Source organism: Hypanus sabinus, chromosome 3 (genome assembly GCF_030144855.1).
Source record: "Hypanus sabinus isolate sHypSab1 chromosome 3, sHypSab1.hap1, whole genome shotgun sequence".
NCBI lineage: Eukaryota > Metazoa > Chordata > Chondrichthyes > Myliobatiformes > Dasyatidae > Hypanus > Hypanus sabinus.
In genome coordinates this window covers 53,145,861-53,172,827 of record NC_082708.1, presented here as the reverse complement: position 1 = coordinate 53,172,827, position 26,967 = coordinate 53,145,861, and the positions used below count along the sequence as shown (strand labels likewise).

The following is a 26,967-nucleotide window of genomic DNA, read 5'->3' as shown; positions in this document are numbered from 1 at the left end:
TCATGAGAACATTCTTCTGCCAGTGTTTTGCTTATACATTTCCAATTTTCCGATAGACGTACACAATGCACCTTTTGCCTGGATAAAACAGAAATTCTCACCAGGAGTCCTGCTTGAAAAAATAGTCACTGGCTGAGGTTTTTGGCTGCAAGGTATTGACAATAAATTACACAGTGGATTGCAAGCAGACTTGGAATTTCTTTTTTCATACATGCCACTAACCCAGCATAGCGACCTGTCATGTACAGTGCTCCATCTGTTGCACAACAAAATCAAGTACCTAATTGAAATACTTAACCCTAATATATATTTTGAGATCTGTTGATATTTGTTTTTAACATTTTACAAAAGAGAATTTCTTCATATGCTTTTCCACTTTTGATAAACCATACATATGCCATTAGCAATGGCTTCGTTGACCCAAACAGTTGACTCATCCAGTTGTATCCCAAATTATTTTTTTTGCAGCTCTGTGCATAGTTGATACTCAATATCTTCACTCATTTTGTCAATACAATGAGCTACAGAGTTATTACTCAGAGAAATTGATTTTAAAATACTGATAACATTTAAAAATGTTAAAATTTTATAACAATTTGAGAACAGCAGTGTGCACTTCTGATACAGCTGGCATTATCAATCTTTCACCAACTGTATGATGTTTTCCACACTTTGCTATCATTTTGGAAATGTTATAAGAACCATTGAGACTACTATCAAGGTCATTTTTAGCCTACTTGACAATTAACTTGAGTGTGCAACGCTTTTCAAATGCTTCTTTCATCTTCTGGAACTGAGTAATACCTAAAGTGGCCTTTCAGGGTGTCTTTTTTGAAAGTGTTCCTGCAAACTTTATGGATTCATGACTTCATTTGACAGTATACTGCAATAAAGACACATGTGGCATCACTGATCTGACAGGAACTGAATAAAACCATACTCCAGGTATGTAACATTGTATAACACACTTTCTGTACTCTTGTTTCTTAGCAGGTTAAGAATTTATAGCTTCACCACCTTTACACTCAGAGATCTCCATATTTATTGGTTATTTATTATTAATATTTATTTTTCTTTCTGTATTTGCAGTTTGGTGTCTTTTGCACATTGGTTAGGGTGGTTTTTCATTGATGCTATTATGTTTCTTGTGTTTATTTATTGTGAATGCTGACAAGAAAATGAATCTCACAGCATTGTATATGGTGGCATACATCTACTTTCATAATAAACTTACTTTAAACTATGTAGTTTTAATGTTGAAGCTCTACTCATCTTATGTGGATGGGATGCATCATTGCTTGATAGGTAACTGTTCTGCCCACGACCACTAGGAAGTGTAGAGACAGGAGCACTTGATGGTTCTGGGCCTATACTCACTGGATTCCAGAAAGAATGAAGAGAGAAAGGCAATACGCTGACGTAATTGTATTTTTAAGCTATATTGACTGTTCTGTTGTATATCTTATAATTTGCACATTCAAAATTGTAACAAATTACAAAACTGTAACAAAGATTTTTACTCCTCACATATGTGAAGGATGTAAGAAATAAAGTCAATTCATTGAAGCTTATTGAAAGGTGAAAGGCCTTTATAGGATAGATTTGGAGAGGGTGTTTGGGGGAGTCCAAGACCAGAGGACTCAGCCTTAGAATAGAAGGACATCCATTTAGAACAAATGAGGAATTTCTTTAGCCAGAGAGTGGTGAATTTGTGGAATCTGTTGCCACAGGTAGCTGTGAAGGTCAAGTCATTGGATATACTTAAAGTAGAGATTGATAGATTCTTGATTGGTCTAGACGTGAAAAAGGCGGTAGATTAGGGCTGAGAGGGAAATGGATCAGCCATGATAAAATGGCGGAGCAGACTTGATGGGCCAAATGGCCTAGTTCTGCTCTTATCTTGTCTTCACCATCTGAAATTCTGGCAACAATAATTCTGTCACTGGCAAATTCAAAGAGTGTGCTTGAGGGGTACCTTGCCAGACTCACAGGTTCAGAAAGAATATAGCATTGGGCATCCTTGCAATAAACCAGTGTCAAACAGGATAAAATCTGCAGATACTGAAAAGAATACAATTGACGTTCCGGGCTTAGACTTTCTAGCAAGACTGTACTCTTTTCCATAGATGCTGTCAGGCCTGCTGAGTTCCTCCAGCATTTTGTGTGTGATGCATCAGTGTTGACTGTCAGCAAGAAGATATTTCCGATTTCAACTGACTGATGAGAAAGTCAAGGATCCAATTCAAAAGGGAAGAAGAGGCCCAGGTTTTGGAATTTGTTGATTAGTCCTGAGGGTGTCCTGTATACTTTGTAGACTAGTACCCAAGATGAAGCTGACTAGATTTACTATCTTCTACAGCTTCTTTCGGTCCATAGCAGACAGTAATGCAGCTTGTCAGAATGCTCTCCATGGTGCAACTATAGAAGTTTTTTAGCGCATTTGTTGACATGCCAAATCGCTTCAAACTCCTAACATATACACCAACATATTGATGTAGTCTTGCCTTCTTTATGACTATGCCAATATGCTGGGACCAGGTTAGATCCTCAGAGATCTTGACACCCAGGAACTTGAAGCTGCTCACTCTCTCTACTTCTGATCCCTCTGAGGATTGGTATGCGTTCCTTTGTCTTACCCTTCCTGAAGTCCACAATCAACTCTTTCGTCTTAATGACATTGAGTGCCAGGTTGTTGCTGCAGCATCATTCCATTAGTTGGCATATCTCACTCCTGTACGCCCTCTCGTCACCACCTGCAATTCTACCAACAATGATTGTATCATCCGCAAATTTGTAGATGGTGTTTGAGCTATGCCTAGCCACACAGTCATGTGTACACAGCGATTAGAGCAGTAGGTTAAGCACACACCCCTGAGGTGCGCCAGTGTTGATCGTCAGCAAAGAGGATATTGTGGCAACCCACTTCCTAGCGCACTCGAATCAGCTCACAAATAGCCAGCGCGCCAGCATAAAGGCCAGTCCTAAAAGGGCGCCAGATCTGCTTCACCAACAAAGGGAAAAGCTCGAGCGGGACTGTGAATACGTGCCTCCTACAGCATCCGCGCCCGGGGAGGGTGGGATCAGGGAGGCTTTAAAGCAAGGCCGTGAAGTTTGAATAAAATCTTCTTTAACTGCAGTTTACCGACTCCATGTCATTATTTCAGCGCTGCGTGTAGCACACCGCTACAATTGGTGACCCCAATGGTCCAAACGATATTTGGGCTGAAGATGAACGATACCGCACCTGTTCATGCAGTTTCGTTAAAACTGCCAAGCTTCTGGATGCTGCAACCTCACCTATGGTTCCAGCAAGCAGAAGCCCAATTCCATGTTCGGCAGATAACCTCAGAGGACACACGTTACTACTACGTGGTGAGCTCCCTCGACCAGGACACAGCAGCCCAGGTTGAGGAGTTTGTACAGTCTCCCCCAGTGGACGGCAAGTACACGAAATTCAAAGCCCTGCTCATAAGGACTTTCGGACTCTCATTGCGCGAGCGGGCTGCCCGTTTACTGCACCTGGATGGCTTGGGAGACAGCCTCCATCGGCTTTAATGAATGAGATGTTGTCTCTAGCCGGCGGACACAAGCCCTGCCTCATGTTTGAGCAGGCATTCCTGGAGCAGCTGCCCGAGGACATACGCCTGCTGCTGTCCGATGTGGATTTCAGCGACCCCCGGGAGGTGGCAGCCCGGGCGGACTTGCTGTGGAATGCCAAGAAGGTGAGCGGGGCGTCTGTCGCACAGATCACCAAGCCACACTCCCAGCAGCAAACCAGACCAGGCCCGGCCACAGAGCCCGCTAAACCCAGAGGCAGGGGTGGGGAGCCCAACGAACAATGGTGTTTCTACCACCAGCGGTGGGGCGCAGAAACCGGCCGCTGTAGCCCGCCCTGCAAATTCCCGGGAAACGTCAGGGCCAGCCACCACTGATGGTTACGGTGGCTGGCCATCGGGATAGCCTCCTGTATGTGTGGGACAAGCAGTCGGGATGCCGTTTTTTGGTCGAAACCGGTGCTGAGATCAGCATCTTACCTCCGATGAATTACAACACCCGCAACAGGGCACCGGGTCCCCCCTGAGGGCCGTGAATGGCAGCACAGTAAGGACCTACGGCACCCGTACGGTGCAGCTACAGTTCGGCTCCAGCCGGTTCACGTGGGACTTCACACTGGCCGCCGTAGCCCAACCGTTTCTGGGTGCGGATTTTTTGCGGGCTCATAGCCTACTGGTCGACCTGCCCAGGAAGAGACTGGTCCACGCCGAGACCTTTCAGACATTCTCCCTGGGTGTAGCGCAGTTGCCAGTCCCTCACCTCGACTCCATCACGCTGTCCGACAACGACTTCACCAGGGTCCTGGCGGATTTCCCATTGGTTCTGGCACCGCAGTTCACAGCAGCCATGTTCTGACACGGTGTACAGCACCACATCCCAACCAGGGACCACCCCTCCACTCCCATGCACGAAGGCTTCCCCCGGACAAGCTCCGACTGGCGAAGGAGGAGTTCAAGAGGATGGAGGAATTGGGGATCATATGGAGGTCTGACAGCCCATGGGCCTCCCCCCGCACATGGTGCCCAAAGTGACAGGGGGCTGGAGACCATGCGGCGACTACCGCAGGCTGAACGAGGCTACAACACTGGACCGCTACCCTGTGCTGCACATTCAGGATTTTGCAGCAAACCTGCACGGCGCACGGATCTTCTCCAAGGTAGACCTCGTCCGGGGATACCATCAAATCCCGATGCATCCGGACAACGTCCCCAAAACGGCACTCATCACCCCATTCAGCCTTTTCGAGTTCCTCTGCATGCCGTTCGGCCTGAAGAATGCCGCACAGACGTTCCAGCGGTTAATGGACGCGGTGGGACGCGACCTGGACTTCGCATTCATCTATTTAGACGACATTCTCATAGCAAGCAGCAGTCGTCAGGAGCATCTGTCCCACCTCCGTCAACTCTACGCCCGACTGAGTGAGTACGGTCTTACAATCAACCCTGCCAAATGCCAGTTCGGACTCGATACCATTGACTTCCTGGGCCACAGAATTACTAAAGACGGGGCAACCCCTCTGCCCGCTAAGGTAGATGCGGTCCGCCACTTCCCCCGACCCACCACGATCAAAGGCCTTCAGGAATTCGTAGGTATGGTCAATTTCTACCACCGCTTCCTCCCTTCAGCTGCCCGGATCATGTGCCCCCTGTTCACCCCGCTGTTGGGTCCGGGCAAGGACATTACTTGGGACGAGGAGTCCGCCGCCGCTTTCATTAAAACGAAAGAAGCCTTGGCAAACGCCGCGATGCTAGTACACCCCAGAATGGATGTCCCTACCGCCCTCACAGTGGACGCATCCAACACGGCAGTCGGTGGGGTACTGGAGCAACTCATCGCGGGTCGCTGGCAACCCCTGGCGTTTTTCAGCAAACACCTGCGACCACCCGAGCTCAAATACAGTGCTTTCGACCAAGAACTGTTGGCGCTATACCTGGCAATCCGGCATTTCAGGTACTTCATGGAAGGCAGGCCCTTCACTGCATTCACAGACCACAAGCCACTTACCTTTACGTTCATAAAGGTGTCCGACCCCTGGTCATCCCGCTAGCAGCGCCATCTGTCTTACATCTCTGAATACATGACGGATGTCTGGCACATCTCGGGTAAGGACAATGTCGTGGCGGATGCGCTCTCTCGCCCTAACGTTCATGCCCTTTCCCAAGGGGTAGACTTTGAGGCGCTGGCACAGGCGCAGCAGGCAGACGAGGTGATCCCTAGTTACAGAACCGCAGTCTCCGGTTTGCAGCTCCAGGACCTCCCCGTAGGCCCAGGTGAGAGGACCCTACTCTGTGACGTCACCACCAGCCAACCCCGTCCCATTGTCCTGGCAAACTGGTGGCGCCATGTTTTCGACTCCATTCATAACTTAGCGCACCCCTCCATCAGGACAACTGTCTGGATGGTCTCCAGCAGGTTCGTTTGGCACGGTCTCCGCAAGCAGGTCAGTGAATGGGCCAAAACATGCATGCACTGCCAGACGGCCAAGGTGCAGCGGCACACCAAAGCTCTGCCGCCGCAGTTCCACCCCACCCATCGGCGTTTCGACCACATTCTTGTGGATATCATGGGCCCCCTGCCAGTGTCGCGCGGATCACGGCACCTCCTCTCTATCGTGGACCGGTTCACCAGATGGCCAGAGGCGATCACACTCACCGACACCACCTCCGAATCTTGCGCCCGGGCCCTGATCACCACCTGGATATCTCGCTTTGGTGTACCGGCCCACATTACCACCTCCAGCCTGTGGTCAGCTATGGCCAGCCTTTTGGGGACACAGCTGCACCACACAACTGCCTACCACCCACAGTCGAACGGCCTGGTGGAGCGTTTCCACCGTCACCTAAAGTCGGCTCTCATGGCCCGTCTGCGAGGAGCTAACTGGGTGGATGAGCTTCCCTGGGTCCTACTCGGCATCCGCACAGCGCCCAAAGACGATCTGCACACCTTGTCGGCCGAGTTGGTGTACGGTACACCCCTGGTCGTCCCAGGAGAGTTTATACCAGCCCCAAGGGGGCACGAGGAAGAACCCGCAGCAGTCCTGGGCAGACTATGTGAGAGGCTCGGCAACCTGGCCCCCATACCCACTTCGCAGCATGGGCAGAACCCAACCTGCGTACCCAAAGACCTGCAGAACTGTAAGTTTGTGTTTGTACGAAGGGGCGGGCTTCGGCCACCGCTGCAGTGGCCCTACGAGGGGCCGTTTACGGTGCTCAGGAACAACGGATCCACTTTCGTGCTGAACGTTGGTGGGAGAGAGGAGGTTTTCACGGTGGACCGACTCAAACCGGCCCATGCGGACGTGGTGCAACTGGTCGCGTTCCCGCACCGTGGCGCAGGGGCCGACCTCCCAAACAGGGTCCGGCCCAGATTGTGGACATTGGGGGGGGTGTATCGTCGGTTCTGGGGGGGGGGGGGAGGGTTTATGTGGCGACCCACTTCCTAGCGCACTCAAACCGGCTCACAAATAGCCAGCGCGCTGGCATAAAGGCCAGTCCCAAAAGGGCGCCAAGTCTGCTTCACCAACAAAGGGAAAAGCTCGCGCGGGACTGTGAATACATGCCTCCTTACAGCATCCGCGCCCGGGAAGGGCGGGATCAGGGAGGCTTTAAAGCAAGGCCGCGAAGTTCGAATAAAATCTTCTTTAACTGCAGTTTACCGACTCAGTGTCGTTATTTTAGCGCTGCGTGTAGTACACCGCTACAATATGTTATCACCAATCTGCACAAACTGTGGTCTTCCGGTTAGGAAGTTGGGGATCCAGTTACAGAGGGAGGTACACGTTCTGCAACTTCTCAATTAGGATTGTGGGAATGATAGTATTAAATGCTGAGCTATAGTTGATGAACAGCATTCTGATGTAGGTGTTTGTGTTGTCCAGGTGGTCTAAAGCCATGTGGAGAGCCATTGAGATTGCATCTGCCATTGACCTATTGTGGCAATAGGCAAATTGCAATGGGTCCAGGTCCTTGCTGAGGCAGGAGTTCAGTCTAGTCATAACCAACCTCTCAAAGCATTTCATCACTGTCGATGTGAGTGCTACCGGGCAATAGCCATTAAGGCAGCCCACATTATTTTTCTTTGGCACTGGTGTAATTGTTGCCTTTTTAAAGCAAGTGGGAACTTCTGCCTGTAGCAGTGAGAGGTTGAAAATGTCCTTGATTACTCCTGCTAGTTGGCTGGCACAGGGTTAGTGTTTTTTGTGCAGGGGAGGGGTTGTTCAGAGGAAGAGGTTTTTTTTTGGGGGGGGGTTGATGATCAGAATGGTTCTTTTTTGAGCAGCAGGAGTGGGTTTGATGGTCCCCTCAGAACAATCTTCATGTTCTTTCTGTTTCGTGGCTATCTGGAGAAGACAAATTTCAGAGTTGTATATGGGTACATGCTTTTGATAATAAATTAACCTTTGAAATTTTGAACCTCTTGGTTCATCCATGGCTTTTATTTGGGCACGTCCAGTGTGTTCTCAAACGCTCATCCATACAGATCTCGATGACGTTAGCGACAACTGTAGGCGTATCCATTCAGATTCAAAGGTGAATCTCTGACTATTCACCTGAATGTCCACCAACTCAAAGCAGTCCTGTAAATATTCCTCCACCTCCCTTGACCATACCTTCTTGGTCCTCATCAGTGGTGCTGCGGTCTTTAGTCTCTGCCCGTATTTCAGAAGTACAGCCAGGTGATCAGACTTCCCAAAGTGTGAGCATAGGATGGCATGATAAGCATTCTTGAAGGTGGTATAGTGGTGTCAAGTGTGTTGGCTCCTCTGGTTGCACAGGTGATACATTGGTCAGAGACCTCTTCAAACTGGCATGGTTTAAATCCCCCACAATGATAGTGAAGGCATCACTGAGAGTTGTTTCGTGACTGATGGTCACGGTGCTCAGTTCTTCCAGTGCCTGCCTGACGTTGGCCAGAGATGGCATGTACATTGCTACCAGGATGACAGTGGAAAATTTCCTCAGCAGATAAAATTAATAACATTTAACCAATAGCTCTTCCAGGTCAGGTGAGCAGGATTGAGACATAACCGTTACGTCTGTGCACCACGATGTTAATCAAATAGCATTTTCCACGTCCTCTACCTTTAAAAGACTCACATGTCCTGCTTTTTCAGTGAATGGTTATACCCTCAGGCTGCAGCATTGCCTTCAAAATGGCACAATAGTCAGGTGAAATAGAAATTAAGAGACGATGTCTCTGACCGAGACCCCTCAGCAGGTCTGGAAAGGAAGTAAGAAGCAGCCAAAATAAGGTGGTGGGGAAAGGGAAAGGAGTACAAACTGGAAGGTGAAGCCAGGTGAGGGAAAGGTAGGTGGGAGCGGGAGGATGAAGTAAGAAACTGGGAGGGTGTAAGCGGTAAAGGGCTAAAGAAGGAACATGATAGGAAAGGAGAGTTGGAGGGAGACAGGGAAGGAGAAAGGACACCAGAGAGAGGTGATAGGCAGGTGAGAAGAGGGTAGCCAGAATGGGGACTAGGAGAGAAGGGGGAGGGGACAGAAATTACCAGAGGTTGGAGAAAAAAGTCAAGGGAGAAAATGTGCAGATGCCGATCTCCCGGTGGCCACCCACCAATTCTACTTCCCATTCCAGCATGTCTGTCCTTGGTCTCCTCCTTTGCTGCAATGAGGCCACACTCAGGTTGGAGGAGCAACATCTTTTATTCCATCTGGGTAGCCTCCAACCTGTTGGCACAAACACTGATTTCTTGCAAGTCTGGTAACTGTCCACCCCCCTTCACCTCATCTCCCTACCTGCCCATCACCTCCCTCTGTGCTCCTCCCCCTTCCCCCTTCTTCCATGGTCTTCTACATTCTCCTATCAGATTCCCTCTTCTCCAGCCCTTTATCTCCTTCACCAATCAACTTCCCAACTCTTTACTTCACCACTCCCCTGGTTTCACCTATCACCCTCTGCCTTGAACTCCTTCCCCCCTCCCACCACCTTGCTCTGACTTTTCATCTTTGTTCCCATTCTTGATGAAAGGCCTCAGTCCAAAACATAGAACACAGAATAATACAGCCCAGTGCAGGCCCTTTGGCCCACAATGTCGTGCCGACCCTTAAATCCTGCCTCACATATAACCCCCCCACCTTAAATTCCTCCATATACCTGTCTAGTAGTCTCATAAATTTCACTAGTGTATCTGCCTCCACCACTGACTCAGGCAGTGCATTCCACACACCAACCACTCTCTGAGTAAAAAACCTTCCTCTAATATTTCCCCTCTGAACTTCCCTCCCCTTACCTTAAAGCCATGTCCTCTTGTATTGAGCAGTGGTGCCCTGGGGAAGAGGTGCTGGCTGTCCACTCTATCTATTCCTCTTAATATCTTGTATACCTCTGTCACGTCTCCTCTAATCCTCCTTCTCTCCAAAGAGTAAAGCCCTAGCTCCCTTAATCTCTAAACCAGGCAGCATCCTGGTAAATTCCTCTGTACCCTTTCCAATGCTTCCACATCCTTCCTATAGTGAGGCGACCAGAACTAGACACAGTACTGCCAAGTGTGGCCTAACCAGAGTTTTATAGAGCTACATCATTACCTCGCGACTCTTAAACTCTATCCCTCAACTTATGAAAGCTAACACCCCATAAACTTTCTTAACTACCCTATCTACCTGTGAGGCAACTTTCAGGGATCTGTGGACATGTACCCCCAGATCCCTCTGCTCCTCCACACCACTAAGTATCCTGCCATTTACTTTGTACACTGCATTGGAGTTTGTCCTTCCAGAGTGTATCACCTCACACTTCTCCAGGTTGAACTCCATCTGCCACTTCTCAGCCCACTCCTGCATCCTACCAATGTCTCTCTGCAATCTTCAACGATCCTCAATGCTATCCACACCACCACCAACCTTTGTGTCATCTGCAAACTTGCCAACCCACCTTTCTACCCCCACATCCAGGTTGTTAATAAAAATCACGAAAAGTAGGGGTCCCAGGAGCGCTCCTTGTGGGAAACCACTAGTCACAACCCTCCAATCTGAATGTACTCCCTCCACCACGACCCTCTGCTTTCTGCAAGCAAGCCAATTCTGAATCCACCTAGCCAAACTTCACCGGATCCCATGCCTTCTAACTTTCTGAATAAGCCTACCGTGTTTGTTTATCATTTGTTGATTATTTAAACTTATAAAATAAATGTTGATTGTTCATTCTCTTCCAAAAATGCTACGTGTGTGTGTGTGTGTGTGTGTGTGTCTGTGTGTGTGTGTGTGTGTGTCTGTGTGTGTGTGTGTCTGTGTGTGTCTGTGTCTGTGTGTCTGTGTGTCTGTGTGTGTGTTATCCAGTCAATTGTTACACATCATGACCAGTACATTGTGGCACTATTAGCTAAACTTTCATTGAGATAGTTAAAAGGTATATATAAAAAAAAAGATTAACTACCTTTTAACTGAATAACAATGTGTTTTTAAATGAAATACAGAACAAATTAGAACCCTACCAATACCACTACAGTACTATAAAACTGCAAATTGGTTCCTAGTAGTTATCGACAGAGGAATTCATCAAGATTACGCCGCCGTGTTCTTTTGATTGACTATAAATGAACATCTAATGCAGTTAATGGACTGCCTTCCTGCAACGCTTTAGAAGACTGCATACTCCAAATCTTCATTTTCATTCTTATGTTCCAGATGACTGTTGACCTCTTGGTATTTCAATGTTTCATTTACAATCCTGGCTATTTCTAGCATCTCCAAGCCTGAGTGCTTGAAATCGCAGTGAGCAAAACAGTACTGAATTGTCTTACTGATTATTATTTGCCAACTATCAGTGACAAAAATCAATGCTTTGTGAACACAAATGCAACTGATGCTCTAAGCACGGTGTGGTGGCTAATGGCCGTGCAAGTGCACATGACTGAAGCTAACTAGAAACTGTTTAGCAACAGTTTCCTGTCCCAATTAAGCAGCACTGTGTCCCAAAAAAATGAAGGGAATCCCAGCTGTTCCCTGTTTAGTTTTTGTTTAGAGTTGTCCCAAATAAATGGTTGCCCCAATTAACCAATGGACCAATTAACCAGAATCTATTATATTTTCTTCTCATAGAATTATTAGTCAATAATAAAGAAAACAGTTTTATTTAAATAACAAACACTTCCAGTTTTAAAAACAATCAGGGTTTACAAAGATGGAAAAACCCTTATGCATCCCATGTTAAAGACAGTACTTAAAGACCTGCAACCCAGCTTTTGGCTTTAAAGACACAGAACATTACAGCACAGACCAGGCCCTTCAGCCCACTGTTGGGCCAACCTTTTAATCTACCCCAAGATCAATCTAACCCTTCCCTCCTAATTTCCCATCATTCATGTGCCAATCTAAGATAGGCACATGAATGCCCCTAATACCACCCCAGGCAGGGCATTCCATGCACCCACCACTCTGTAAAAAAAACTTAACTGACATCCCGCCTATGCTTTCCTACAATCACCTTAAAATTATGCCACTGCCACCGTTCCAGCCATCCACTTGATTTACGCCTATCATCGTGTGCACCCCTATTAAGTCACCTTTCATCCTCTGTGCCAAAGAGAAAAGTCCTAGCTCAGTCAATCTATCCTCCTAATAGACCTTTAGACCCTTTAGACCAGGCAGCACCCTGGTAAATCTTCTCTGATCCTCTAAAGCATCCACATCCTTCCTCTGAGGTGACCAGAACAGAACATAATACTCTAACCAGAGTTTTATAGAGCTAGAACATTATCTCATGGCTCTCATATTCAATCCCTCAACTACTGAAGGCCAACATACCAAATGCCTTAACAGCCCTCTTACTTGCGCACCAAATTTGAGCCATCCATGGGCATGGACGCCAATATCCAGCTGTTTTTCTACACTGCTCAAGGTTTTCTTTTAATTACAGCTGTCAGAGCTACTCATTTGCTTCCGGAGGGACAGAAGACATAGTGTTAGGAATGCTATTCCCATAATCATCATATCATCTCCATAGTCTTTAGTACTTTCACTTTCAATGTTGCTTCACCTGTATCTTATACCTCTCTCATCCACCACCATTCAGACAACTTTCATGATTAAACAGATGTGTCTATCCCATTAAATACTCTGCAACAGTAATTCTTACAAATTATCTTTTCTATAAATTATCCCTTCTACTTACCTCTGACTAGATGAGTTTCTATTGGCCCTTTCTTCACACAAGCCTGGCGAGTTACAGTTAACAGGTAATTCAATCTGGTGCATGCCATAAAAACTCAACCCTGCTCTTCTTACATTAATTCTGAAGTACAGCCAGGTGATCAAACTTTCCAAATGTAGATGTGGGACAGCACGATTTGCGTTCTTGATGGTGGTGTAACGGTGGTCCAGTGTGTTGGGTCCTCTGGTATTACGTGATTTGTTGGTAATAATTATTTAGAAACTTTTTCAAACTGGCCTGGTTAAAATGCCTCAAAACGATGGGGAAGGTACTAGTATGTGCTGTTTCATGCCTGTTGATTACATTGCTCAGTTTGTCTAGAACCTATTTTACACTGCCCTGAGGTGGAATGTACACCACCACCAAGATGATCGTTGAAATCTCCTACAGCAGATAAAAAAGACAGCACTTAATCGTGAGGTGTTCCAGATCTAGTGAACAGGACTGGGTTACAACCTCTATGTTTGTACTCCACAAAGAGCCAATCGTAAAGCACACTGCACCTCCTCTGCCTTTGAAAGACTCAGCAGACTTATCTTGGTATAGTAAACCCATCAAGCAATATCGCTGTGTCAGGGATGGAGGGATTAACCAAGATTCCGTAAAACAAAAAGCACAATAGCTTTCAATGTCTCTATGCTTCAGCACTTAGCTCTCAAAGCTAATTTTACTTACCAGACACTGTACATTTACCAGCAAGCAGTACAGTATTGGGAGATGAAAGCCACGTTTCCTTTGATGAACTTTTAAACCAGAGTGGCATCCTCTCTTCTGATGTCTTAAAAGGGATGGTTCACCAGCTTCTCTCAGCCAGCACTGTCTCCATGTATGTTATTCAATCTCTCTTGTCAATCCAAGGAGAAAGATTGCTACTGTTCTCTCTAACCATTTCCACAACTAAAAACAGTTTCCAAAGAAAAACTATGGGTTATAACCCTGACTGTATCTCTTTGCTGTGATAATAATTGAACTGCTGAGAATTTACAGTTTTTAAAAATTTCTTCAATGGATTATTGGCTGCCTTGATTACAATCATAATGTAACAAAGTAATCACTGTTACTTTTAACAATCAAAATAAAGAAACTTTGATTAACAGACTACAACAAAAAAGTCAACTTTATGCAAAAGGCCATAAGATATAGGAGCAGAAGCAGGCAATTCAGCCCATCGAGTCTGCTCCGCCATTTAATCATGGGCAGATCCAATTCTTCCAGTCATTCCCACTCCCCTGCCTTCACCCCACACCCTTTGATACCCTGGCAAATCTATCTCTGTCTTAAATACACCCAATGACTTGGCTTCCACAGCCACTCACGGCAACAAATTCCACAGATTTACTACCCTCTGACTAAAGTAATTATTCCGCATCTCTGTTCTAAAAGGACGTCCTTCAATTCTGAGGTCAAGCCCTCTTGTCCTAGACTCTCCTGCTATGGGAAATAACTTTGCCATATCTAATCTGTTCAAATCTTTTGACAATCGGAATGTTTCTATGAGATGACCCCTCATTCTCCTGAACTCAAGGGAATACAACCCAAGAGCTGCCAGACGTTCCTCTTATAGCAACCCTTTCATTCCTAGAATCATTCTCATGAATCTTCTCTGAACCCTCTCCAATGTCAGTACATCCTTTCTAAAATAAGGAGCCCAAAACTGAACACAATACTCCAAGTGCCATTTCACAAATGCCTTATAGAGCCTCAGCATCACATCCCTGCTCTTATATTCTATACCTCTAGAAATGAATGCCAACACTGCATTAGCCTTCTTCACCACCGACTCAACCTGGAGGTTAAGCTTTAGGGTATCCGGCACAAGGACTCCCAAGTCCCTTTGTACCTTTGCATTTTGAATCCTCTCACCATCTAAATAATAGTCTGCCCATTTATTTCTTCCACCAAAGTGCATGACCATATATTTTTCAACATTGTATTTCATTTGCCACTTCTTTGTCTATTCCCCTAACTATCTTAAGTCTCTCTGCAGGATCTCTGTTTCCTCAATACTACCCACTCCTCCACCTATTTTTGTATCATCGGCAGTTTTAGCCACAAATCCATTTACCCCATAGTCCAAGTAGTTGGCATACACCGTAAAAAGCAGTGGTCCCAACACTGACCACTGTGGAACTCCACTAGTAACCAGCAGCAATCCAGAATAGGCTCCCTTTATTCCCACTCTTTGTTTTCTGCCGATCAGTCAATGCTCCACCCATGCTAGTAACTTCCTTGTAATTCCCATGGGTTCTTATCTTACTAAGCAGCCTCATGTGCAGCACCTTGTCAAATTCCTTCTGAAAATCCAAGTACACCACATCTACTGCATCTCCTCTGTCTACCCTGCTTGTAATTTCCTCAACGAATTGCAGTAGGTTTGTCAGTCAGGGTTTTCCTTTCAGGAAACCATGTTGGCTTTGGCCTACCTTATCGTGTGCCTCCAGATACTCTGTAATCTCATCCCTAACAATCGATTCCAACAACTTCCCAACCACTGATGTCAGGCTAACAAGCCTATAGTTTCCTTTCTGCTGCCTCCCACCCTTCTTAAATAGCGGAGTAACATTTGCAATTTTCCAGTCATCGATTCTTGAAAGATTATTATTAATGACTCCGCAATCTCTCCAGCTACTTCTTTAAGAACCCGAGAGTAAACTCCATCAGGTTCAGGAGATTTATCCACCCTCAGACCATTAAGCTTCCTCGGCACCTGCTCAGTCATAATTTTCACTGCACATACTTCACTTCCCTGACACTCTTGAATGTTAAGTATCCTGTAGGTGTCTTCCACTGTGAAGTCTGATGCAAAATATGCATTCAGATCCTCTGCTATTTCTTCATCTCTCATTACAATATCTCCAGTGTCATTTTATATTGGTCCTATATCTACCTGCAACTCTCTTTTACCTTTTATATACTTAAAAAAGCTTTTAGTAATCTTCTTTGATATTAGTCACCAGCTTCCTTTCATAATTCATCTTTTCCTTCCTAATGACTTCCTTAGCTTCCTTCTGCAAGTTTTTAAAAGCCTCCCAATCCTCTATCTTCCCACTAGCTTTGGCTTCTTTGTATGCCCTCTCTTTTGCTTTTACTTTGGCTCTGACTTCACTTGTCAGCCATGGTAGTGTCCTTCCATTCAAAAATTTCTTCTTATTTGGAATATATCTGTCTTGCACTTCCCTCATTTTTTTTTGCAGAAAATCCAGCTATTGCTGCTCTGTTATCTTTCCCGCTAGTGTCCCTTTCCAGTCAACTTTGGCCAGTTCCCCTCTCAGGTCATTGTAATGTCCTTTATTCCACTGAAATACTGACACATTGGATTTTAGTTTCTCCTTCCCAAATTTCAAAGTGAACTCAATCATATTGTGATCACTGTTTCGCAAGGGTTCCTCAACCTTGTGCTCTCTTATAACCTTCGGATCATTGCACAACACCCAATCCAGCATAGCTGATTCCATAGCAGGCTCAAAAACAAGCTGTTCTAAAAAGCCATCCCTTAGACATTCTATAAATTCTTTCTCTTGAGGTCCAGTATTGACCTGGTTTTCCCAATCCACTTTCATGTTAAAATCCCTGAGGTTTATCATGATCTTGCCCCGAAAAGTTGATGTAAACAAAAAAAATAAAAGCAGATGCTGGAAATCAGAAGTTAATGTAAAATGCTGGAAGTGGAAAGACAAACTGTCAATGTTTTGGGTCTGCAACTCTTCATCAGAACTGAGAAGCATACCCAAGTTAGATTTCAGAAGAAGATAAGATGAGAATGTATAGAACAAAGGGAATGAAAGACCAAATTGAAATGTTATAATGGCAGCAGTTAACCAGTACATTAAGCTTCTTCATCTGCATAACATTATTTATGATAAGGTTCATGTAGGATAAGAAAAAAAATGAGCCAAATGATGTAAATACAAAAACAAATGAAAATTACTTGAAAACTATGAAATAGATCAAGCAGCATCAGCAGAAAGAGAAACATTTCAGTTAAGGAAAACTTCATGAGACCCAAGAAGAAAAAGAATATGTTACATGGAAGCAAAGGAGGAGGAGGCACTGGGTGGAACAAAGACCATTTCTCAGGTAGAGTGAAGCAATGAGGCAGGTGGGAACAGATAAAGGCACTTTAGCTGTGTAATCAGTGGTCTCAGGACTTTCAGTGCAACTCATTTTGCAAACATAAAAGCTTCTCTTAGAGTTTGTCAATGCTCAGAAGGAAGATGAGATGTTGTTCCTTAAACTTGCATGACATCAGAGTCAGATGGTGAGTCAAAGTGGCACTATCATCAGTCCTGAAGGAGTTCCTCAAAGCAATCACCCAATCTGAGCTTGATTTTCTTTCAATGCAAAAGGGGTGACATTGTGAATACTGAATGCAGTATACTAGACAGGAAGATGTGCTAGTGAATCACTACCTCACCTGGTAATAATGTTTGGGTCCCTGGATGGTGAGAAGAGGTAAAAGAACAGTCATTTCTCCTCCTGCGGCTGTAGGGGAAAGCACCATATGATATGAAGTGACAAGCAAAGATGGAGAATGGATCATGTAGGCAATAAAGGAGAAATTTCTATAAAATGCTGTAAAGGGTGGCAGAACCATGGAGACAGAAAAATTTCGCTGAATACAAACACTGGGAAGGACCAGGGTAACTCCGCTCTTGCTATCTTAGAAGGGAAGGGACCACAACAGATGTGGAAAATAAATTTCATGAGATATCAATAAACACTGTTTACTCAAATCGTAATCGCTTGGAAAAAAGTTTAAACGCGAGCAAATCTCCACTTTTAAAACCGGGCAATAAACTCAATCCCTAAGCAAGTTGTGATTTTAAAACTGATAAAATGTCCTGTGGAATATTGCACCTACTGGAGCAATAACCGCATCGACAAACTTAAGAAAAGTTTTTATTTGGAAAATAAACTGGGCTGCATTAAATGCAATTCTAAATATTTGTCACATAAGAGATCGACCAAAAGTCGGGAGCCTGCATCCACAGCTCATAACAGTATATTATGTCCGGAATGGGACAGCGAGCCAAGGCCAGTCCCCGCCCAGTGGAACCCACATTCCATAGAGTATCACCACCGCCTCACCCAGGCGTTACAGGCTTTATCAGGAAGTCGGCATACCACTTAATTAACGAGTGAGTTAATCTCGCTCCCCCAACCCAAACATTTCAAGTATGCTCCAAGAAAATTTCGGCTGAAGTTGCGTGAAACATCACAAATGCTCAAATTCGAGGTCGAGTGAGTTTTTGTTTCGTTTGCTCCGCAATGGAAAAAGACTTCCAGTTACACCCTTGCCTGGAATTCTTCTCTCAGACAGAAAAATGCGTTACACGGAGTCACTGAAACTCTTAAAACTCTGTCCCTCCGGCTGCCATCTCGCACTCTCCATAACTAACAATCAAATCATTATCAACTCCCACAACAAGTAACAATAAACTCGAACCGGCACGTCCAAATATTTACAACTCAACTCCCCCCCGAGCGAGTGGCAACACCCAGTTATTGGCCCTGGTAGAATTACATTGCACGACACTCGGGGGCCAGGCCAATTGAAACGAATAAAGAGGCAGGGTGTGAAGAAAGAAAGAGAGTCGCTCACCATCTGCCGGGCGATTTCAGCCGAAGCCATTGCAGAAGAAAACTAAACTCGAGCCCGAACGCGAGCCGTGACGGGTGGAGATTGGAACGCGCGAGCCAGCGATCCGGGCGCGAGGCAAGATCTCGCTCACCCGGCAGGGGAGAGCAGAGGAAGAAAAGCACGCATCGCTGGAACAAACAAAAGCATTCAAAGTAGAAGCAACACCATTTGTATTGATTACACACACACACCAAGCAGAGTCCGGTGTGACAGCTACCTGGTTACTCTAAACTTCCCGTCGATTCACTTATTTTCTGGCCATCATCCCTCCCTACGTTTCGGTGGTTGATCCCTGATTGACAGGCGGCTGGCAGGGGACCGGAAGTGATCGGTTGCTAGGAGGGGAGGGGAGGAGGTGTCTGACAAGCTGGTACAGGGTAATACATCGACGACTGTGTGTGCACTCATTCTGGAAATAGGCTGGAAAGAAAAAAAAGGCGGGTATAATGATGTCCTTTACTTTCAACGCCAAGTCTCTTCAAGAAACGGCTGCTAAAATCTTTTAAAAAGCGTCTGTAATGGCAACGCAATTTAGTTTGAAAGCTGTGTGGCAATTTCTTAACGAGAAAGGAGGGAAGGTAGAGAGTACGGAGCTCTTGGAATATTTCAGAGCTTTTTTGGACGACCCCAACTCGAGGGAAAATGCTCGGGGACTGTTCAAAGAGTTTGTGAACAAAGTGGGGCTGGTGGTCCAAGAAGGAGGAGTGAAGTACATACGTCTGAAAAAGAAGTACCGGGGTAAATTGGACTGGTCTGAAGCGTCTGCTGGTGGTTGGGGTCACGGAAAGAAAGAGGATGGCAGTGCAATGGAAGATGGTGACAAGCAATGTGCAGAAATCAGCTTCGAATCATCCGCACAGTCCCCGAAACAAGGCTCCGGTGATGAGAGTTTGATGGAAGCTTCCGAGTCGGTCTTAACCCCAGAGGCTGAATGCAGCAGTTTGGATAACTCGTGCGCTAAAGAATGCAGCGAAAGTAATCAGAGTGTAGCTGTGGAGCAGTGTAGCATTCAACAAGATGGGCGAATAACATGGCACGCCCATACAAATGACACTTCCAAACCTGGGATTTATTCGAATAGCAATTCAACCGTGTCAAATATCGACATAAAAGGGGGGAGTCACGTTCAAGCGGAACATAAACATGTAACAAAATTGGTGACCGAATCCTTTCAAGCAAGTGCTAATTTGGACGCAAGCTTAGATTTCAGCCAAGCTGTTCCAAATGTTAAAGATGGTGCAGATCTTCTCGTCGATACCTGTAATTTACTGAACATCTCAAAACCTGACAGTGATGGAAAGAGTACAGAAATTTGGACGTTGTCTGAATGCCCCGCAAAACAGTTACCGACATCTAAGGAAACAGAGAAGATGGATTTTAGCGCACACTGCATAAAACCGAAGAATGACAATGTAAGATTATCCACATTTCACGGCAACTTTCCCCCCACTCAAGTCAAGACGAGCCCTGATGTTAATACCAGAAGGTCTTCGCGAAAGCGTTTACAGCGCAGTCTGGCGGTAAATCGGTCGAGCAGCGTCTGTGATGAAGGAAACACATGCGAGAACTCGAACGATGTGTCTGGTGTTAATAGTGAAAGCTTAAGTACACCCAGATCAAGCAGGAAAAATTTTAGAGAATTAATGATCAGCGGTTCACCCCAACTAAGGCATAGTGTTGTTTACAGCAACTCTGCTGTTTTCCCAAATATTAACCAGGGAGATTTTGGATTTGGTAGAAGCGATACAGACTCCTCCTCTTTGACATCCTCAAAACTGGACGAGGAAGATGGTGGGTCAGTAGCACTTGATCCCTTGGAACATGAGTGGATGTTGCATGCTTCGGAAGGGAAGTGGGATAGTATCGAGACATTACTGGCAGCTGATCCTAGCCTAATCACGTGGAAAGATTTTGTCACTGGATTTACGTGCATTCACTGGGCAGCAAAACACGGTAAACCTGAATTGTTGGCAATGCTTGTCAATTATGCAAGAAAACATGACATTCCGCTCAATATTAATACTCGATCTAGTGGTGGCTACACTCCTTTGCATTTGGCTGCCATTCATGGACATACAGAAGTAGTGAAACTGCTGTCTGGTGCATATGATGCTGATGTAGATATTAGGGACTACAGTGGGAAAAAAGCGTGGCAGTACCTGGGCCAAAACATTTCTGAAGAGTTGAGGAATCTCATTGGTGCAGCTAGGAGCACTGACCCAGAAAGCTCATTACAGAATTCAAATGGGCGTTGGAGAATATCGAAAGTTCTTCCCGCCAATTTGACATACAAATTGACCAGTGCTCCTGATGAAGAGGTTTATTATGATGGCGCCCCTTCAAAAGTAGTCAACCGGAAAACTTCAGCTAATAAGATAAAGTTCAATAGAATAAGGTTTAAAACACAGATTATTCAGTCTTCGTCTTCACTTGGAGGACAAGGTGATCAAAGAGATCCTAAAAGTGCATTGAAACTTAGACCTAAGTCAACTATTTTTGGATAAAGACATTAGAAGCAAAAAAGAATTCTAGGAAGAATCAGATTAACATTAGACACAATTTCCTTTTAAGTATGTTACACTTCAATTAACATGATTATTAATCAAGTCAATTCAAATTTTTGCCTTGGGTAAAAAAGATTGGTGTGCATTTCTTTGATGCCTTTGAATGAATTGTAGTTATCATTTATAAATGAGTTGCATGTTGCAAATAACAGGAGTAATTGCACTTGTTTCGTTGAATTGAGATCTGTGTCTGTCAGAAATTGTTGTTTTCAATCATTATACAGTATTTAGAAACATAATTGCCATGTCAAAAAAATGAGATCGTTATGATGGAATGGAATTAAATTTGTATATGTAATATTTTTATAGATCAATGAGACCAATGCAGATGTCATAGTAAAAGAGTGGAGTTGATATTGTATGGTAAACATTGTGATGGATTGCATCATTGGTTTATAGGTTGTTCAGTTGAAAGTATTTGTGAAGCACATTGAAATAATTTGAGTGGTTTAAAGAAAATGTAGAAATTCATTTTAGAAATGCCATAATTTGGTATATAAGGTACTCCTTGATTGCTGCAAAATTTCTAACCTTAAAGGGCACCTGCTACAAACATACTTATAACTGGATTTGCTGCTTTAAATGTACTAATGGTGATAAGTTGTTTATGATAAAATAATGTGTAACTCTATGTAGGGAATGGTCCTTTTAAGGTAAAGTGACACTAAATTTTAATCTATAGGATTTGTAAATTTAAAGCCTCTAATTGATTTTGGGTTTTATAGGATTTTTTCAGCCATTTAGGATAAGATAAAAATATATGGAGAAACTCTCTCCAAGATTAGGACAATATTAAAGGTAGGCGTTTTGCTCTTTTAAATTATAGTTTAAAATGTCGTGTGTTGCAACCAGTTTGAGACACTAAGTTAAAAATTTATATTTCTTGGTGAAATTAAAGATTATGCTGCTGAAATCCTGAGAAATCCTTATTTTTTGTAGCTCGCAAGGAATGTTGCCAATATTTTGTTGAACTTGAGCTACCCTTTAGTGCTGCTGGGGGGAATAAGTTGAAGGTCTTTGTTAATCATCTGAATATGGCTCAGCTGGCCCTGTTCATGCTGCCTTGAAAATAACCAGCCATGAATTTTCAAAACTAATGCTGATGAGATTAAATGGTGCATTAATTTCAGGCTTACTTGAATCAGAAGAAGTGTGGACAGGTAGTGTTATTGAAAGAAATAATTGAATGTTCTCAAATTTATCTTGTAAACTACTTATTGAAAGCTGTGTATCCCTAATTGTTAATGTTTAATTTAATTTCTTTGAACTTATTGCAAGTCTTTAATTTGATACTGACTTTTATCAACCTGGTCTGCATTGAGAAATCAATAACCTCTCATGCAATAGGAACTTTGGCTGACTATAGTGAAGTGGAAATATTTATAAATTATAGATAAGGTTAGAAAATGTCAGAACAGAAGCTTTGCTTACAAGTTATTATTTAGATCCCTGACAGATCCTTTAGCCTTAAGAACAGTGTCAAACTAATTATAAATGTTAGACATACTGTGTAGTCATTGAACTAAATGATATAGTTGAACTTATCCCCACATAACACTTCTGGTGAGTTGTATGTAGCACTGAAAAAAGCTCTCTGATTAAGAAAATACAATTAAATATTTTTTGAATGTCTGAAACTTAAAAATATTTTCAATGCTTTAGTAGCCCTTGGAATAGTCATATTTGTTCATAAAATAAGGTGACAATGTTGACATAAGTTCTAAACTATTGTTGACTTAGTTATATTCAACTTATTTTATCCTTATTGCCTACATATAAATTTCCAACAGAATAGGCTGATGAGCTTGAGATGATCTCTAGTGAATACCACTGAGGCTGGGTTCACACTGTAAAATTAAACACTGTTTTCTGTAATTTTATTCTGAGACACATAACATGGTTGATCTGAAAAAATTACAGATCAATACTATTGTATTATAACATGGCAGGTAATGTTAAGGACATTGCCTGGGAAGAACAGATTGAACTATAATCTACATTTGTATTTACTATAATTGATCAGAAATTTTAAGCTTGACTATCGTGGGGAAAGAAACATATTAATGATCACTAATGATAAATACATTCACTTAAGAAAGCCAAGATGAAGCCAATTTGTTGTCTGGTATTTTCTGGTATAGAATGATAGTCAGATCAGGACTGGCAGCAGGACCCATCAGTTTTTGAGTGAAAGAGAAGGAAGGCTGGCTGGCAATGGAATCAGGGTATGACTAGCCATACTGAGGCTAGTATCTGTAATAAGCAAGCTGCTGTGGGATTTTGTTTTACTTTTTATTGTCATCTTCATAGCTATCATGTTACTGATGTGTGGTTAGTATTGGATCAAACAAATTAGGAAGACCAGCAGAATAGTGAACTACTACATTCCATATGCAAAACTTATAATTTAGATTTATAAAAGATGTATCTTTGTTTTAAAAAAGGAAAGACTTGACATTTGAATAATTTATATAACAGAATAAGTGATAATCTAATACTTGGAAAGCAGTGATGTAGCTGGACTGTATTATAACAGTACCACATTTCTTTTATACTTCAGTGGGTGCCATACGAGTTTTGTGTTTGGAAAAGGATGGAGAACTTGAATGCATTTTGTTTGCTTTTGTATTCAAAACAAAATAATACTTGCTATTTGTAAACATAACTGCACATGTGAATCATCTCGAGGTAAAATATGCTTTGTTTACTAATGTGTTGCTATTTTATTACTAAATAATGAAATAAATAAAATTCTGTGTAAACCATGATTGACATAAAATGTTGCATTTGAGGATTATGTCATACACACAGTTGCCTCTGATAGACAAATATAAATCCACCCTGGGTTGGAAGTGTCTTTTATATTATTTACCAGACACAGGAGGCCATTCAAATCTTTCAATGTTAGCAGAGCAATTCTTGTCTTTTTTTTTGTTTCCAGAAATTTATTCTCTCTCTCACGTGCCTGTCATTTCCCTTTTGATTCTTTTGCCTCATCAACTGCAGGGTTAATTTACCTGTTAACCCTTTTGAGATGTGGTAAGTGACTAGAGCATAAAGAAGAAACTTGTAGTCACAGGGAGTAAGTGCAAACTTCACATAGGATGCACTTGAAGCCTGGACCAAATCTGAGTCCCTGCATCTATGAGACAGCATCACTATCTGCTCAACACACTGGAGGAACTCAGTAGGTTGGGCAGCAACCATGGAAATGAACAGTCAACTTTTCGGGCCGAGACCCTTAGTCAGGACTTAAAGAGGGAGGGGGAAGGGGCCCTATAAAGAAGGTGGGGGGAGGGTGGGAAGGAGAAGGCTGGTAGGTGCCAGGTGAAAAACCAGTAAGGGGAAAGGTCAAGGGGTGGGGGAGAGGGAGCAGGGAGGGGATAGGCAGGAGAGGTGGAGAAGGAATGTAAGGGGAAAGCACTTTGGGCAGTAGAAGAAGGCGGAACCATGAGGGAGGTGATAGGCAGCTGGAGGAGGAGGCAGAGTGAAACCAGGATGGGGGATGGAAGGGGGAGGGAATTACCAGAAGTTGGAGAATTGCTGAGTTCCTCCAGAGTGTTGTGTGTATTGCTTTGACCCCAGCATCTGCAGAGTATTTTGTGTTTACGATCACTATTTGCTCTACTGCTCTTTGTTATAAGACACAGAAGCAAATTAGGCCATTCAGCCAATCAAGTCTGCTCCACCATTCAATCATGGCTGATTTATTTTTCTCTCTGAACCATATTCTTCTGCCTTTTCTCCTTGGATATCCTTATCCAACAAGAACCTCTCAACTACTGCTTTAAATATACCCAATGACCAGCCATCTGTAGCAATGACTTATACAGATTCACCACCCTCCAGCTAAACAAATTCCTCCTCATCTCTGTTCAAAAGGAATGTCCTTTTATTCTGAAACTAATAGAAACATCCTCTCGATGTCTACTCCATATAGGCCTTTCAATATTTGGTATGTTTCAATGAGATCTCCTCATTTCCTTCTAAATTTCACCAAGTGCTGGCCCAGAGCCATCATACATTTAACCTTTTCATCATTGACACCATTCTCATAAACTCACTCGATTCTCTCCAATGCCAGCACATTCTTCCCTAGACACTAGCTCAAAACTTCTCACAATAAAGGTGCCCCCCCCCAACTTTACAAAAGTAGAGTATTCCTATGAAACCGTTCTTAAGCTGAGATGGTGTAAAGCGAAGAACCATTATATGGAAAAAAATTTGTAAAAGCAAAATTCCTCCTTGTAATGTGAAAACTAATTACAATGTAGTTACTAATGTAGGTCTTTTGTAGAAGTGAAGTGGTGTAAAGCAAACATTTGTAAAGCAGAGGACACCTGTACTCCATGTGTGGTCTGACTACCACCTTAAAATGTCTCAGTATTACATCCTTGCTTTTATATTATAGTCCTCTTGAAGCAAATGCAAACATTCTATTTGCTTTCCTTACTACTGTCTCAACCTGTAAGTTAACCTTTCTGGAATCCTACACTAAGGCATCCAAGTCCACTTGCACCTTTGATTTCTGAACTGTCTCCCCATTTAGAAAATAGTCTACACCTTTGTTCTTTCTACCAAAGTGCATGACCCCACATCGCATTCCATCTCCCACTTACTTGCCCATTTCCGCAACCTATCCAACTCAGTCTGCAGACTCCCTGCTTCCTCAAAGCTATCTGCCATTCCAACTATCATTGTGTTATCCACAAACTTAGTCACAAAGCCCACAATCCAGATCATTAACAGAAAATGTAAAAAAAGCAGTGCCAAACCTGACCCCTGCAGAACATCACTAGTCACTGCAGCTAATCAGAAAAGGTTCCCTTTATTCCCACTCTTTGCCTCCTGCTAGTCAGCCCATCATTGCTCGCACCTTTCCTGTAATACCATGGGTTCCTATCTTTTCTAGCAACCTCAGGTGTAGCACCTTGTAAAAGGCCTTCTGAAAATCCAATTAAATACCATCCACCTATTCTCCTTTGTCTTTCTTGCTTGTTACTTCTTCAAAGTATTTCAATAGATTTGTCAGGGAAGATGTCCTAAGGAAACCTTTCTGATTTTATCATGCATATCAGCTTATTTATCATGTGCTTCCTGGTACACCAAAACTTCATCCTATATTGTTATAAGAGTAATCTCATTTATCGCAGCACAGTAACTTAAATCATTTTTTCCTGGGACAGGACCAAAGAATAAAGCTCGATAGTTCAGCATTCCCTTTCAATGAAGGGATATGTTCAATGGTAAAGAGAAATGAAAACCTGAATTCACGTATTAGCAACTACATGACTGTAGAATCTGTAGTATTGCAGGAAACTACAATATGTATGTAGCAGGTAAAGAAAGCTTAATAGATCTAATCTTTTTAAATATTTAATGTTGCAAATTTAACAGTCTGCATATTTGCTTTGATATTTTACTAAAATTTTAGTATCTGAAATTAAGACCTTAAAGTAAGTTCACCTGTTTTGCTTTTCTGCGTTAGTCATGACATTGCTAAGGAATATCCTGAAATTAGCTATGGGACGTATCAAGAGGCATATTTGAACAGACTGCTGTAGGACCATTTAATAAAATAATAAATCATTTATCCAGAACTGGACAGACTGCAGACTAGTTTGAGGCTATGTTCCTTTCTGTTTGCTGGCATGTGTAGACATGCTGCCGCTAGTCATACCTTGTGCAGTAGCCAGCAGTGAGGAAATTCTACTTGATACTCGGTGTGGGTAATTCCAGTTATGTTGTGTCCAGCCACAGCTCAACATATTGGATGCTAGAAATGGAGAAATTCTCAAAAAGCTCAACAAATTGATCTTGAGGTATGGAACTATAATGTAATAAAGACTTACATTGCCACACATATTCCACAGATTTCTTTAAATTATGTACTCAAGGTTTTTATTAGCTGAGGACAACCTTTTTAGTCTAGATAATGTTCTGGCACCAAGATGTTGCTTTCTGAAGAAACAGACTTCAAACCCATGTTTTAATTTGTTCCTTCAACAAAAGCAGAAGAAATGTGCTTAGATTTCTATACAACAT

At 43.4% G+C, this 26,967-nt stretch overlaps 2 protein-coding genes across 5 annotated transcripts in view; one reads left to right on the top strand and one right to left on the bottom strand.

Annotated features, from left to right (window-relative positions):
* Positions 1 to 18,683, bottom strand: part of septin10 (septin 10) — a 54,554-nt gene extending 35,871 nt beyond the window's left edge. Inside the window, exons 1-3 of one of the 4 annotated variants that reach the window (XM_059964349.1) lie at positions 18,576 to 18,683; positions 18,320 to 18,486; positions 17,132 to 17,199 (exon numbers count right to left, since the gene is read on the bottom strand). In XM_059964349.1, the coding sequence (XP_059820332.1) occupies positions 17,132 to 17,185 (54 nt within the window). In that variant the 5' untranslated portion in view covers positions 17,186 to 17,199; positions 18,320 to 18,486; positions 18,576 to 18,683. Of the gene's footprint in view, positions 1 to 17,131; positions 17,200 to 18,319; positions 18,531 to 18,575 lie in introns of those variants that run through there. The other 3 variants (XM_059964348.1, XM_059964351.1, XM_059964350.1) reach the window with 3 other exon arrangements.
* Positions 18,684 to 18,723: 40 nt separating this feature from the next.
* On the top strand, positions 18,724 to 23,687 carry sowahca (sosondowah ankyrin repeat domain family Ca). The gene has a single exon (XM_059964347.1). It carries the CDS (start codon positions 18,877 to 18,879, stop codon positions 20,860 to 20,862), a length of 1,986 nt encoding a protein of 661 aa, XP_059820330.1. The 5' UTR covers positions 18,724 to 18,876; the 3' UTR covers positions 20,863 to 23,687.
* Positions 23,688 to 26,967: the final 3,280 nt, after the last annotated feature.

Bases quoted from the DNA above. Each gene is read 5' to 3' on its own strand.
- sowahca (XM_059964347.1), top strand. From the start codon at position 18,877: ATGGCAACGCAATTTAGTTTGAAAGCTGTGTGGCAATTTCTTAACGAG.